Source organism: Nanorana parkeri, unplaced genomic scaffold (genome assembly GCF_000935625.1).
Source record: "Nanorana parkeri isolate BGI_ZX_2015 unplaced genomic scaffold, ASM93562v1 scaffold865, whole genome shotgun sequence".
Taxonomy (NCBI): Eukaryota; Metazoa; Chordata; class Amphibia; order Anura; family Dicroglossidae; genus Nanorana; species Nanorana parkeri.
Genome location: NW_017307133.1, coordinates 721,706 through 737,817, shown reverse-complemented (window position 1 = coordinate 737,817; position 16,112 = coordinate 721,706). Strand labels below are relative to the sequence as shown.

The window sequence follows — 16,112 nt, the reverse complement described above, 5'->3', positions numbered from 1 at the left end:
ACTGTCCATGGTGGAACCCAGTAGGCTAGCTCCACAAAAGCGAAGTAAGTGCATTCAGAAACTTCCTATCCTACTGGGCTTCAGAAGGCTTGATGGTTTGGATAATTTCTGTATATGTGTTTCCAAAAAACAAGAAGCACTCTAAAAGGTTTCCTTATTGGTACTCTTAATCCACTGCAACACACATGTGATGGGAACAACAGACCTGGAATCCCATTACAAGTTTAATAGCCACAACGATCCCCTCTTCAGAAGGTCAAATTCAACTTCACACATTCAAACCCATGGTGGATTGTGATCTTTATCTCTCATCAAATGCCCATGGCTGCTTTTGCTGTAAGTATCTAGCATGTACAGTAGGCTTCAAACATGCTGCTTAACACACCCTTCCAGATACCCCTGTGTTTGCTTGCTGTTTTCCTCAGCCGATCTGTGTGTGTTTTGCACAATGCTACCTCTATCCAAAATAAAAATATAGTGGCAGATAGCAAGGGTTGCACTCACAGGTGTTTAATCAGCAGCAATAAAATGTAATATTCAATAACGTTTCACAAGGAAGTAGCAGTCCAGTTTATCACTGATGAGCTTTTGGAATAATGGACAGCCTGTTTGTTGTATCCACTGCAGGATGATGTATCAGACAGTTTAAAGCTGCACTCCAGGTAAACATGAAAATATACAGTTAAAGTACATATGCAGAAGCTGTCTGTGGCTCTTGTGCGAAGTACGTTTCAGTGAACATAGACAATCATTTTTTGTGTTAGAACAGACACACAAAATACACTGCACTATGATATGTTTTAGATAAACCTTGTCCCTGTACACATAAGGAGCATTAATGAAAAATCACATGTTGAATTGCAGAACAAATGTGCTCAGTACTGGCCATCAGGAGATGGAGAGACAGAAGAGTATGGGGACATTGTGGTGAAAATCACAGGTCACAAATATTTTCCTGATTACATCACTCGGAAGCTCCACGTCAGTCATGTAAGTTACCATGGATGTTCTAGTAACATCTGTCAGTGGTACGTATGTAGTTATATTTCCAAGTGAATCCCCCAGAGATTCTGTTTGTTACATTTTCTCTACCATAATAGGTTTGTTCAAATGTTTACAGTTTTGTGAATGCTCATATAAAATGCCCATGCACTAGATGTCAAGTATTTATATGAATTGCAATCAGGTATGGCTTGGAACTAGAGTTGCACAGATACCAAGTACAGTACTCGGTACAAGTACGAGTACATGTACCAATACTTTTGAGCTCCAAGACTACACTAGAGAAAAATTAAAAACTAAGGAGCACACGGCGCTCCTGGGATTTGTACATCTCTGTTTTAATGTATGATTTTATTTTCATAAATATAAATAAAGGGAAGCACAGATCACCATGGGCCTCTAGGTTGTACTTGCCCCCTGGACTAAAAGTTGCCAGTCAGCCCCTGGTAGAAGGGGTCAAAAAGGGGGGTGAAATAGAGCTTAACTCTCACAAAAGATTTCTTTGTTTTCAGAGCAATGTAAGTAAAATAAGATTGCATTATTGTTTGTTAAAAATACAGTTTTCCTTAACTGTGTTCATGTTTTTTTTCCTTGTGCTGTGCACCCCTGTAAACCTTTATAGGCTGGGTGTCTGGGCTGCTAGGTAGCATAGTGTGTCACTGGGGTTGTCAGTTCAAATTGCAGTCAGGACAAGATCTACATGTTCTCCCCCCACACTCCAAAGACATGCGACATTTAGACTCCAAAGTCTAAATTGGCTCTAGCATGTATGCATGTGAGGTAGTGACCTTAGACAGTAAGCTCCTTGAGGGCAGGGACTGATGTGAATGTGCAGTATATATAGCGCTGCATAAATTGGCATCGCTATATAAACACCTGTAATAGGTTAATAATAATCCTGCAGCAACTGGATAACTATGGCAAGATATGGCAGCACACTGTGTGCTAGCATGTCTTCTTGAGCTAAACTCAGGAGTGTGCATGAATGGGTGACAACTTTACAGCTAAACTGAGTGAGCGTTGTCACCCTTGTAAAGGCACTGTCTGTATGTTTTTTGATATTACAGGAACATGTGCAATAACTTATTTGTGGGTTTTAAGTCAGTGCACTTTAAGTACCAGTGCATGTTTTCCTGTCCTCTACACAAAACCAAATCTGAATTGATATTAAGGTAGTATTAGAATATCACTAAAACATGAAGGTGTGATGTTTGTGATACTGCTTATGGAGAGATACTGCATACGTTATAATGTCAGCTTTAGTCATCTTTGTTCCCCACTCAAAACTGATTCCAAATTTTGGGATATTTGGATATTTCATGCAAAAAAACTCTCTTTGATAGTCTTGTGCTTTATTTCATATTAGGTGGTATAGATATTATTTACATTCTCTTTTTTTGTTGTTGCTTGGTGCAGAAACGAGAGAAAACAGAGCGAGACATCACACACATCCAATTTACAGTCTGGCCAGATCACGGTGTACCTGATGATCCCAACTTACTGCTGAAATTGCGTCGGAGGGTTAATGCCTTAAGCAATTTTTTTAGTGGCCCAATAATTGTTCATTGCAGGTATTTTTCATTTCATACCCTAAAACAGAATTGCATTTTAACATAACAGTAATAAATGTGCTTCATTATATAAAATTAGACCTACATTCTGAGGTGTTGAACTTACTGTGTATGTACAACCAATACCAACTTTATAAATTATCTTCTACATTAGTTATACTTTTCATAATGATTACTCTCTGGTGTGTTAAAAGAAATGTATAGTTGTTTTATAGGTAGTTTCTTTCTATTGTATTATGGCCAGAACTGAAAAATACAAATTGTAAAAATATATTTTAACAGGGTTATTCACAAAAGGGTGAAGAGTTTGGAGAAGTCAGGAGAAGAGAACAATCTAGGACAACATAGCTGAACTGGAAAATGAGCCGAATTGGAGAATTTTTCCAAATCAGCTACTTTGGCCTAGATTGTTCACTTCTTCTGCCTTCTCCAAACTCTTCATCCTTTTGTGAATAACCCTGTTAGTAAGTCAGATATGAAACACTGCATATGAATAGTTTGACTTTATATAGCCAGCCAGTAGGTGACACTATCAGCATCATTTAATGTGTTTTCTAGGTTTTCCTTACCTAAATTGTTTAAAAAACCTTTTTACAGAGCTGACTATTTCAAGGTCAAATTTACAAAAACAATGAAATGAGTCATATAAGCATTTCCTCCCCTTCTCTTCTTCTCCTTGTCTGCTCTGTTCAAATTAGCCCATCTGGGGTTTTAGTCAGAGACAGCATCAGAGGGCAAACAGCTTCTGCTTTAACACTTTCTATGGAAAACCCATAATGCTCTGTGACATGATTGTCAGGGGTGCACCCTGCTTTTTAAAATATCAGTATGCTTTTTGCAGTAAATCCCCCAGCCTCCTCCCTAGCCCCCCAATTTAATGTAATTCAGAATCCCCCAATCCCAGTGCATTCTTACCTCTCCATGGCACAGACGGTCTGTTGCAATGTTTAAATCCTAGGTGCAGAAAATCTCCTCCAGCACCCACAGCACATGAACAGTAAATCCCTGTATACTTTAATAGAAACCCTCCTCCTAGCATCTCTTGTATAGGAGGGAATCTCAATTCATATTTTGATGAATTACTACAAGAGCGCAGCCAACGCTCAAGGAAACATTTGCACTGAGGATTTAAATGTTGTGGGAGGACACTGCCACCATGGAGAGCTAGTAGTAGTGAAGCATGCACTGGGGTGGGAGAAGTTCTTAGTTAAATTAGTATGTTAGCATGGGGGACTGGGTTTTTTTAACGAACATTGTAGTTGTTCTGTAAAAAATGTAAAAATCTTTAACACATGTTTAGAATAAAATTTATAATAAAAAAATCCCCCTACTCTGCAAATTTTTTTTATTATTGATATCTATCATTTTCCACTATATCAGACTAAAAACAAAGGATAACTTGTTGTAGGTCTGATGCTCCTGTTAACAGAGTGTTGTAAACTAGCATATTTTCTGCTGATTGCTTTTATAGTGCTGGAGTTGGACGCACAGGAACCTATATAAGCATTGATGCCATGCTGGAAGGTCTGGAGGCAGAGGGCAGAGTGGATGTTTATGGTTATGTGGTACAGCTGAGGCGCCAGCGCTGTCTTATGGTCCAAGTAGAGGTGGGTATGGAAAAATAGGCTGAATATCTGCTAACCATACCAAACTTTGCTCTACTCCATTTCATGATGTACAAGTTCATTATGATGTGATTATTATGATTCAAAGGACAGAAAAATGTAAATGTATCTTCTATATACACTTTTAATTAGAATGTAATATTGTGTACTTTTAATATGTTATTCACAAAATGCATTCATTTTTTCAGTAATAAATAATCATTTAAAAACACATGTTATTTGTGTGAAAAAATGAAGAGCCCCTAATATAGTCATTTCAAACCTGTGAAAATCCAGGCATTATGCATAAAAGCAATTAGTGTACACACATTCAAGGACAAGGGAACACTCTTCCAAATCACCTTTTCACCCCAGATCTCATTCCTGCATTATAGCTGCAAACAAGTACAAGGACACATAGAAGAAGGCAATGTATAGTGGTGCACAAAAAAAAGAGAGGAATTAGAGTAAATAGAGTTAGATCACAATATTGATATCACTAATAGAAGAGTCAAATAGCTCTCACTTTACAAAATAATTATATAAATTATTAAATCAAGAAGATCAAAACAGTAGCAGAGGTAGTTCTTAGACTAGACAAATACGGTGGTAGCCTAAAACTATGGGGGTTATTCATGAAGGACCGAAGGTTCCAGCCGTAGCTTCAGCTGATCCTTTGGCTCTCTTCGGCCACCTCAGCCCTTCAGTTCAGTCGAACCGAAGGGTTGCTATATGGGCTATTCACTATAGCACCCGAAAGCAGCTGAGGCATATGCTTCGGCTCGACTGAGCCGAAGTGACAGCCGAAGTGGGGCGACTGGCTGGTCGTTCGCCCCACAAATGACAGCTTGGCGGAGCCAGCCGTGATCTCGCGGCTGGCTCCGCCTAGTTGTAATGCCAGATCAGCGTCCCCAAATGACCTGGGGATGCTGATCTGTCATTAAACAACTGGGCGGAGCTGGCCTTGATGTCACAGCCGGGTCCACCCAGTTGTTGTTCATTGGTCGGGACCTGCTAGAAGACTCTAGCAGGTGTTGACCAATAGGAAACAGCTGGGCAGAGCTAGCTATCACTGCTAGCTCGACCCAATTGTTTTTTCTAGTATAATTTTTTTTCTTTTTTAAAATATCTTTATTAGTTTTTAATTTCACTATTTATTTACATTTTTTTAAAAACCTTTTCACTATTTTCACTATTTTCTATTCTGCTCAGTACCATGGAGGTACCCCAATCGGCGGCATTATATTCCCCAATCGGCGGATATTCACTCACTGCTGTTTGGCCCCTATGTGAATGCAGAGCATGTTCGGCTGACCGAAGGCAGCCGATGTACAGCTGATTTCAGCTGATGTACAGCTGATTTCAGCTGATGTACAGCTTGTCGGGGGGGGGGGGGGGGGGGTAGTGGTAGAGAGGAAGGAGGGGGCTTCCAAACACAACACTGTCAAAAAACATCAAAAAGAGAGAGCAGTGCAAAAACTACATGGTGTGTTAGGTGGTAAAAACATGTATTAAATAATAATATAATGCACCCATGAACAAAGATGCATTAAACGTGTAGTGTAGATAATTCTGGGGTGCAACTGGCTCCAGCTTTTCCTGTCACTCGGTCCTGGCCAATGGCAGGGGAATGATGTCCAAGACAGAGAAGGGGGTCACCTCCCCTATGTCATGGCCACATAGACCAGGTATAGAGAGTCCTCAGTTTGCAGTTCACTTGAACTTTGGAACTTTGATACTGGAAGTTTGTTGTAGCAGTGAGGTCATTTTGCCCCCATGAACTTTGTATATGTGTGTATATAGTGGTGATGTTGTAATATAACATTTTGATGTACATTGTGTTTGAAAAACCAAATGAAATGCATTGAAGTGACACAAAATTCAAACTTTTTTTGATTTTGCAGTTCTGGCCTTATAGCCCTTAACATAATCCAATTTTAATTTCTATTTTTAGATTGCAATCTTACCTATATTTCGTTAAAAAAACAGTTGGGCAAGCTCCTGCCGACTCCCCGTTCTTCCTCAACTCACCCCCGCCCGCACTTCTTGATCTTACCGAGATGTAGAGAAAGCACAGGAGAGAAGCCTCTGGTGCTGACACGTGCATCTTCCACAGAGCGGGCAGAATGTAAATTGGAGGGAGGAGACAGGAGAAGTCAGCAGATTGCACTTAAAGCATCCTTACGTCTAGTTGTAGATAACATTGTGAGCGAGCACTGGGGTGGCTACTTTTCAGCGCCCATAAGGACCATGGAGAAGAAAAGTAGCCACCGTCTGAAAGGAAGTTATTACAGAGGAGAAACAAATAATTTTTTACAGCATTTACATGTAAATGATTTCAAAGTGAGCTCAATCATTATTAATTGATTATATCATATATTTTATCTTTTATTTTATTGTTGAGTTTAGTGTCACTATAACATAAACATGGTCTATAAAGTTGTGAATGTGGTGCAATAATGGGTCTTTATTGTAATGCTTTTTCTTGATTTGTATATTTATAACAGTCCCAGTATATGTTCATACACAAATCTTTGGTGGAATACAACCAGTTTGGGGAAACAGAAGTCAGCATGACTGAACTGCCGCTAATACTCAATAACTTGAAGATGAAGGATCCTACTTCTGAACCCTCTCAGCTAATGTGTGAATTTCAGGTACGCTGACCCTCAACTGTGTCCATGCTGTTATGTAGATGAGATTGACAGACTTCTATTGCTTCCACTGAAGTTTGAGGAAAAAAACATTTGCTTTCTTTAAAATTAGCAATATACTTGTAGTTGTCAGCAATGTATACGTCAGGTTGGGAAACAGCTTAAGTGTGTATTTATTTTAAATTTTCAGCTTTTATATAGATAGTTTTGCTGTAAAAAATGTAGAACTGTGCAAAAGTCTGAATAACTATAATATAGCAAAGAAGAGTGGAAATTCACAATTCTGTGCACCAGTTTGTTTTACAAGTATTTTCAACCAAATCCAAAACACATCTAACTTGGATATCATGCAGGGGAACACCCCAGCAAACATAGGGGAGAATTTATCAAAATCTGGAGCAGATTTGCACTGCAACCAATCAGCTTGAGTTGGTCACATTTAACAAGGCTTATTCTGTTATGTAGACGATGTTTCAATACTCATCAAAGTAGAATATTCAGCTGGTTGAACTGAGTAGCTTGGATGAATAGGGACATTTAAATGAGTATTGAAGCATCTTCTGAATTATAGAAAAAGGACAGTTGTATGCTTCTAACTGCTATTAGATATTTAATGACCTGATTAAATTAGAACCTAGGCAAACACCCCAGTAAATATTAACAGTGTTATTCACAAAAGGGTGAAGAGTTTGGAGAAGGCAGAAGTGAACAATCTAGGCCAAAGTAGCTGAACTGGAAAGTGACCTGAATTAGAGATTTCTTTCCAAATCAGCTATTTTGGCCTAGATTGTTCACTTCTCCTGTCTTCTCCAAACTCTTCACCCATTTGTGAATAACCCTGTAAGTTAGTTCCTAGGACCACAGGAACAGCTTCCCTTTTAGGATCACTGCGGCTTATGAGAATCCTACAGGTGTGCAGTAAACCCTGTTTCCTAGGTTTTTTCCTCTTTTTTAATATTTTATTTGTCCTAAGTGAGGCGTTAGACACACATATGTGATATAAATATGTAGCCCTATCTGTCCTCTAAAAAACAATATATAATATGTGTGGGTGCACTTTGTAAGAAAGTATATTACTGACGTGGAAGAATCACACAGCAAAAATGTCAAAAGTGTGTCAGTCATTTACGAACAGAAACTAAAAACAAGCTCAGTCATGAAGGGGTTAATGCAATTCTTTACTGTTTCTTTAGTGGATTTATACATGAACTTGCTCTATGGTTTTGATTTGATATTAGAAAAGGGTACACATTTATTTATAGAATCGACATATGTCAAAAAAACCGCAACAAACTCCTGGTCATTACACATAAATGTTTTATATTTTTATATATTTCAGAGATTACCATCATATAGAAACTGGAGACCACAAACCACAGGAACCCATCAAGATAACAAAGATAAGAACCGCTCCTCAATTGTTCCTTGTAAGTAATCCAATAATCCAATACATTTGTTGGGGTCCCCATGTTATCTAGGTGAGGTATGTCGCTTTTCCTAGATGATAGATAATCCTTAAATGCAATCTGATTATCACCTAAATCATAATAGTGAGTGAAGAAAGACAGTTTACACTGCCATATAGTTACTAAACAAATGGGTTAAAAGAACAGTATTATTCATTGAACTATACAAACTGTGAACATACATTAACCATTGCTATACTCTCACTATGTTATGGTATATTGCCACATAACTTCAGGGTGGCTAAACAGATTTCAGGAACATAGGAGTAAATTTTGGCAGTGAATTTATGATTGAGATTCATGTTAGTGATACAGTATCTGTAAAGAGGCTTTTACATAATATTTATAATGGCTGTGATATTCTTTCTTCTGCTGACAGAAGTTAAAGTAAATGCACATTTCTGTATATAATGTATTTATGTATGTATGATGTTGTGACATGTTAACAATTTTAAAAAGTGTTTTCTTTTTTTATTAATACAAAATATTGCATATGAACATTTTGTGTTTATGATTTCATTCCACCAGGTGGAGTTCTAGGCTTCTACTTGGGATAATCCTAAAGAGATCTTTACACAATAGGGTCACTTTTACAACAAAGGTCATCTATAAAAGAAGTGTTTATATGCTACATTTTAGAGTGACATATTATAGTCAGGAGGAAACACAGCAGTTGAAGTAAGAACAAGTATTCTACACACGCAGATGTGCAGAATACATGCAGCAGTTAGGAATTGGAGTTGTGACTGCTTTTCAATATACAGGCTTACTTCACTTCAGATCGGTCATTCACTCGGCTGCCCTCGGCAGCTTAGTGAATAGACCGCTAAGTACATAAACGCTTCTTTTACAGGTGACCTATTTTGTAAAAGTGACCCTGTGGTAACAGGGTCACTTTAAAGGGGCCTTTATACAAGTGAAACATGCAGGCTCTCATTCAGTATGCAAATGGATCAGTTGCAGATTTAGATTGCAAGGTGTCTTCCTTTTGGTTTTTGAGCTCGATGCACATGTGTCTTTTCAACTATATACTGTATGTAACCTTTAAAGCAGATCTTGTACTAAAACACAAGGTCCACTTATCTGGCAACTTCCACCCTCTGATTACAAAATGCTGAATAAAAGCAGTTGCTGTTGCTGATGTCACTGGGACTTAAAGGCAGGATCTTAGACAAATTTAGAAACCCAACCCTCACAGAAAGACACTCCAGCACTAGGCATGGGCTTATTCTCATGGTATTTGGGATTCTGAACCTTCTCAGAGAGTAGACCCAGTGACTTAACCCTCATCTAGGTGAGCCAGCCAGAGCACATATTTTTATGTTTTACTTTCAATTTCAGTTTTCTTACTGTTTACAGGTGGCATTTTGTGAATAGGGGGTGGGGAGCTGTCATATAAGTGCACCTTTTGGTTGCATTGTCCACTTATCATGATCGTTTACATTTCTGTTAAACATAGCACTAAAAATGTTGCATGTGTTTTTGTTAAATAAGTCTTTTATATTACTATGCCTGAGATGAAGATAATGTAACATTTTAGGATGTATTCATTGCAGTAATCTAAAGGGTTCACAAGCGTTAGTCCAGTAGATAAAATAGTAAGCGATGGGAAAATTGAATATGGAACTGCTATGGATGCAAGGCTGGGAATGATTTCATATACATTAAGGTTGCATTCATATGGGGTATTCTGTAATACTCGAGGCAATAATCTACAAATCCCTGCAGCAGGAATCCCAGGTGTCCTATTCAGATGTGGCAGCTGTACCCATTCAAGTAAATAATAGGGTGACAGCTGCCACCTCTGTCAGTGGCACTACATGGAATGATTACATGCAGTTTGAAATAGATAATTGTTACTGAACACATCTATCCTGCGCCCAGTGTCAGTCATCTATCCCAAACCGGAAACTAGAAGTCCCCGTGTGAACAGAGCCTTAAACACATAAAATAAAATATGCAAAATGAATACAAAGGCTACAAGTCTGACACACTACCACCATTAACATTATGCGGCTGGTCATGTTTCGACTGAATTTTATGTGATCCAGCAATTTTATGCGCATATACCGTACAGCATTTTTATCTATTTCACATGTACAGTCTTTATGTTATATAAACATTATATAACATACCAATAATATGTTTACCATAGTTTTGTGTTTATTAGGATGTTCTATGTAAGTTACTGTCTCCTTATCCATACAGATGAATTTAACCGCGTTCAGATCAAGATTGATGAAGAGCCTGAACAGGAAGTAACAGAGGATTCTGAAATGTCTTCAGATGATGACAGTGACTCTGAAGAGTCAATATATATCAATGCCTCATATATAATAGTAGGTGCATTCACATTTGTGGCTAAGATTGTCTGGATTCAAAAAAGGGCAAATTTTATACAAAGCAAATATGAACACTTTGTGAGTTCTGGCTCATTAGTGTCCTATAATCAATTTCACTGTTCAGTATCAAAATCCATTAGATTTACTGCACTGTTTAGTAAAACAATTTATTACATGTTAACCATGGAAAAGTTGTAGCACAGTGCACCGCCCTTCACAACTTTGTGAACGGGTCTTAGGGCATGCTGCAGTGACCTGCGTTGTAACCCACCAGATCAATGCAGGTCACCGCAAGGACACATAGAATACAAATGTTTTCTGTGTCCCATTTACACCATAACAAGGGTGTGATGGGCGGGCTGGTGTGATGTTCTGCAATGAAATACAAACATAATGCATTTTATCGCAGTGTACTGCTGTGTGAAACCTGAATGCAGTGTACACATTGTAAACACCACATAAGATTTTAAAAAAGTGGATGGGCTAGTGCCAACAGGCCCTAAGTAATAGCTAGACAATTTGGAATATAGTAACAATTCTGTAAGCAATTCCAGATCATTGTTGATTTCCCATTTTGTCAAAACTTACAGGGTTATTCACTAAAGGGTGAAGAGTTTGGAGAAGGCAGGAGAAGTGAACAATCTAGGACAACATAGCTGAACTGGAAAGTGAGCTGAATTGGAGAATTTTTCCAAATCAGCTATTTTGGCCTAGATTGTTCACTTCTCCTGCCTTCTCCAAACTCTTCACCCTTTTGTGAATAACCCTGTTAGTCTCCTTATTTGGGCTTGCACATTTTTACTGAATTGTTAGGAATTAATGGGAACTCACTTTACAATATTCCCACTCCTGCCCTGAGCCCCTAATGCATGTCCAGGTTGATCTCCACAGACTTCAATGGAAAGTCCCTTGACAGGTAGTGAAATCGTTTTCTATTGACTTATATGGTAACCAGGAAAAACAGGCAAAGCTTCTAGAAAAATTTTAAACTAGGCTGTGTAGAGCCAGGTGTGTTTTTAGTGAAGATTTCTGAGTTGCTGCATTTCAGGTAAGGATATTATATTGCAGAAATTATTAGAATAGGGAGAGGCAGTTTCTTTGGATAGTGCTCAAAAAGTGCATTCAGCTTATTTGTAACTTGTGTTGTTTTGTTGCAGGGATACTGGGGAACACGGGAGATAATTGCTGCCCAAGGACCTCTCAAAAACACACTATCTGAGTTCTGGCAAATGATTTTCCAAAAGAAGGTCAAGGCAGTTGTTATGCTATCTGCACCTAACCAGGAGAACAATGTGAGTAGTGCATACATATTTTATGCCCCCTTTTTATTTTGTACATTTTCAGACTACCACTATTGATCCTTTTCTGAAGAAGTATATATTTTAAGTGTCTGCTTACTAATCAGGCTGGCCCTGTTATCTACTATTAAAGTACAAATAAGAGTCAATACATTATTTTGCTTGTCAACATTCTCAGGAGGCTCTTATGCTTTTATACATGTGTCTCTCCAGGAAAAAAACTGTGCTCCTTACTGGAAAGAGAAGAGCAAGACATATGATGACCTACAGGTAGAGCTAACCAGTGAAAACTCATGTGGCAGCTATACTGAACGCTGTTTTGAGATCAGGCATGCTAAGGTAAGATATTCCTGGTGGGTAAAGACTTTCTTCAGTAGTTATATTTATTTTTCTTGTTACTTCAATACACTGCAGTTCCTAACTCAAGCGCTGAGAGTCATTTGCAGTCCATCCTTGTGCCCCAAATGAGTCTATATATACAGTACAGTGTTGTGCTAAAAATGCAATGGTGTATCTCTAAAATAGTTATCCAAAATACCATCTAATATTTGAAACAAATATAAATATGTTCAGTGCCAAAACAAATATCAAATGATTATCACAATATCAAAAGTGTGATGTGCAGACTAGTGAAGTCTGCACATCAAATCAGACTAGTGAAGTCTGCACATTGTGAAAAATACACAAATATTCTAGTGCAGTTATTATATCATACAACTGAATTTATAGTGTCCCATATATAAAACTTTATCCGTTCATGTGTTTATTTCCAGTCAAAGCAATCCACCGCTCTTATTCCCACAGTGCCTCTTTATCAACAAACCAGCCCTGTGCAATCGCATGAGATAATATCTTTGATCTGATAATTTTTTTATGTTTTTCTTATTTCTAATTCTTTTCTTCTTGAATTATTTATTTTAACCTACTTACATGCATAACATCTCCTGAATGTTTATAAACTACTTCCTGAAAAAAAGGTTATTTTCTTATCTCTTGGAGGATCCTCTCTATTATGAACAGGCTTGTTCCTCAAGGTTGGAACCCTCCTTTAAATGATCTTGGGTATTCTGGAAATCCTGTACCCAAATCTCTATCCTTTCTTAACATATCCCATAGTTTTCTAATGATCCCTTCCACATTTTTGTGTTGTATATTATAGCCCATATCAAAACTGGAGCAGACAAAATCTGGAGCAGTTGCCCATAACAACCAATCAACTTCTCTCTTCAGTTTGCTCAGTTAAGGTTTAAAAATAAAGAGAGGTGCTGCTCCAGATTTTGTCTGCTCCAGTTTTGATGAATTCCCCTCAAGGAATTTTGTTTACTTATTGCAACAAATTGGACGATGCTTTATAGGTATTTTTTGCTTCTTCCTAATCAATCAGTGGGTTTAGTGTTCTGAGGATGCAAAGTTTTGATTATTACTTGGTCATTTGGATGAACATGATACATCTTTTTTTAACCCGATTAACTATGTAACTTGTGTAACATTGTTTTCTATTTATAAAGATCTTGCCCACAATATTCTTATGAATAATACCTTCTCAATGGAACACCTCTGCTTCACTAGGGCTGGCTACTGACCAGCCTTAATGTGGTTTGCTTGGTTGCCTCATGTCACTGGCATGAGCCATTCAAATTGCACACACAGATGTGTAGTAGTTGAGCTGGTAACCACCAATCAAAAGGTCTGCCTCCTGTGCTAGTACTAAGATTCACTGGACCAGTGGCATTTGATCAAATGGCACAGTGATTTCATGCAGGGGATGGAATATCTCCAGACAGATTGTCAACCACCAGGGCCCATGGCACACAGCCTAACTGGAATGCATGAGAGAGAAGAATGGGTACTGTTTATATAGTCACATTGGATGCTTCTTTTAATTGTTAACTATTTTTATATAGTGAACTTATCTAAAGGAATCTGTTCCTGGATGCTGCTAACTTCTACTAACTTCTCCCATCCATTGGTATTTAGGAGACAACCAATTGTAGAATTATCTGCACATTACAAGCATGTACACAGTGAATACATGTGGCTGTGAATCTGCTGTGTTTTTGGATGCGGATTCTTATATTCTGAGCCTCATTTTCAGGAATCAACAGAGTGGCCACCACTGATATTTACATTTATCAAAAATATTTTGCTTTGAAATAAATATAGAAAACAAACAAACAAATACAGCACTTTCAAGTTGTAAACCAGAAAGAGAAAAATAAAGTATATACAGAAACCTGTCAGTACTGTGAGATGCCTGTGAGGTTTTAATTTGATTGCCATAATTTTGGCTGATGCCTTATGTATATCACATATATAAACACATGTGTCTGGCTTTCCATCTCCCTGTAGTTAGGCTGTGAAAGTTAAACTTGTTTTCCCATAATATGTAACCTAACTCAATTTTTACCACAAGTAACATTAATTAGACATTGCAACTCTTCTGTAATTTCAGAGGAAAGAGGTTAGAAAAGTGTCTCAGTTCTCTTATGACCAGTGGGAGGAAGCTCTTCCTGTAAAGATCAATGAGCTAATGGATATGATTACCAAGATAAAGAAGGACATTCCAACCAAGAGAATGGAGGAACAGACTAAGCATGACAAGACAGTACCTCTCGTTGTTCATTGCAGGTACAATGTTGATGATAATGGTAATAAGTAGAGATGAGTTTTGAGTTTGACACAACCATGAGTTTGACCCAAACCCAGCCCCTTCTCAGTTCACAGCTAATGCCTACAATCTGCTGACAGTGCAGAGCCATGCCACAGCTGGGAAAGATACCAACAGTATTGCCTAACAGCTGGCTCTGCCTCTCTAGAGCCAGTTGTGTCTGTCCCCTTCCTTTTCTGTCCCTCCAGTGAGTGCTGGAAGAACAGAAGGGAGTGGAGGGAATCCCAGTGGGAAGCAGTAATTGGTAGTTACTGCTCTCTGCAAGGAGAAGATACCAAGATCACTTACATGATCAATCGGTTCTTGGTCTTGGAGCCGGCATGTGACAGCTGCAATGTCCCACACCAGTTCTAAACAGTGGGGAGAGTATATTTTACTCTCCTTGCACTTCTCCTTAAAAAACATTTTTATTCAAAATATTTGTATTTTTTAAACCACTTTTTTGATTAGCAAAATCCTACCATATTGCTATCATGATGGTGACACCATTGTTCATTATTGAAGCGTTCAGTGTCAACTATCTATCACTGGACTATGAAAGAACATAATCACACTGCTGAGGTTAGCTTATAATCTTAAGCGTTTAGTGTCACTTTAACTATTAACAAAACTGCAAAGTATTTGTGTATCACTCGGGTGTAGGTCCTCAAATAATTTCTGAATTCAGGCTGACACTGTCCTTCTTTCTGGAGTGTGGCTACTTTCGTTCCTCGTGGTCCCGTGATGGACTACAATCTCACGTTTAGTTTACTAATTTGTATTAAGATTGTAGTCCATCACGGGAGTGAGCTTGGAGTAGTGGCTACTTTACAACACACACAGGGACCAAACAGTCACCCTCCAGAAGGAAGGACAGTGTCGGCACCAATTCAAAGATGAATTTAGGATCTACAGCTGAATTATACACAAATAAGCTCCAGGAATCCATCTTTGGATGGCGAGTCTGCATCCAATGCCCCAAATGTTCAGGAATCTATAATTTTTAAATAAATGCTTGGAAAATGTTGTTTTCTCTGTAGTAATTGTCTTTGCCTTTGCATATGGTGTATTCCACAGTGATGGATCTCAACTGACAGGCACTTTTAGTGCTCTGTGGTATCTTCTAGAAAGTGCCAATGTGGAAGGAGTCATTGATGTCTTCCAGATTGTGAAAAATCTACGTAGACAGCGCTCTGGAATTGTATCTTCCTTTGTAAGTATATTAGCTATTATGGCTCGACAAGTGATGCATGGCTCGTAGAACTGTGGCCAGTCTATGGACATTAAAATATTTAAATATTCTTAAGCAGTAACAGAGCTTTAAAGCAAGCCATTACTGAACATTACAGCAAAAACACTAACTTTCATTTTAGCAGTTCAGTTCATTCTGTTCCTTCCCCCCTTACTCATGTAAAGTAAGTTGTGGAAGAAATAAAGGGGTGGAATTTACTAGATTATACTGTAAATGTATATAGAATATACTGAAATAGGCTACTATAACAACAGAAAGGCTTTTACTTTTATAGAC

At 38.2% G+C, this 16,112-nt stretch overlaps 1 protein-coding gene across 1 annotated transcript in view; it reads left to right on the top strand.

Moving 5' to 3' along the window:
* Positions 1-321: 321 nt before the first annotated feature.
* PTPRC (protein tyrosine phosphatase, receptor type C) overlaps positions 322-16,112 on the top strand; it is a 17,255-nt gene continuing 1,464 nt past the window's right edge. The window contains exons 1-11 of the mRNA XM_018565604.1: positions 322-336; positions 865-990; positions 2,419-2,573; positions 4,045-4,180; positions 6,685-6,834; positions 8,171-8,258; positions 10,506-10,636; positions 11,797-11,931; positions 12,151-12,276; positions 14,390-14,565; positions 15,662-15,797. Of these exons, the coding sequence (XP_018421106.1) occupies positions 322-336; positions 865-990; positions 2,419-2,573; positions 4,045-4,180; positions 6,685-6,834; positions 8,171-8,258; positions 10,506-10,636; positions 11,797-11,931; positions 12,151-12,276; positions 14,390-14,565; positions 15,662-15,797 (1,374 nt within the window). The remainder of the gene's footprint in view (positions 337-864; positions 991-2,418; positions 2,574-4,044; positions 4,181-6,684; positions 6,835-8,170; positions 8,259-10,505; positions 10,637-11,796; positions 11,932-12,150; positions 12,277-14,389; positions 14,566-15,661; positions 15,798-16,112) is intronic.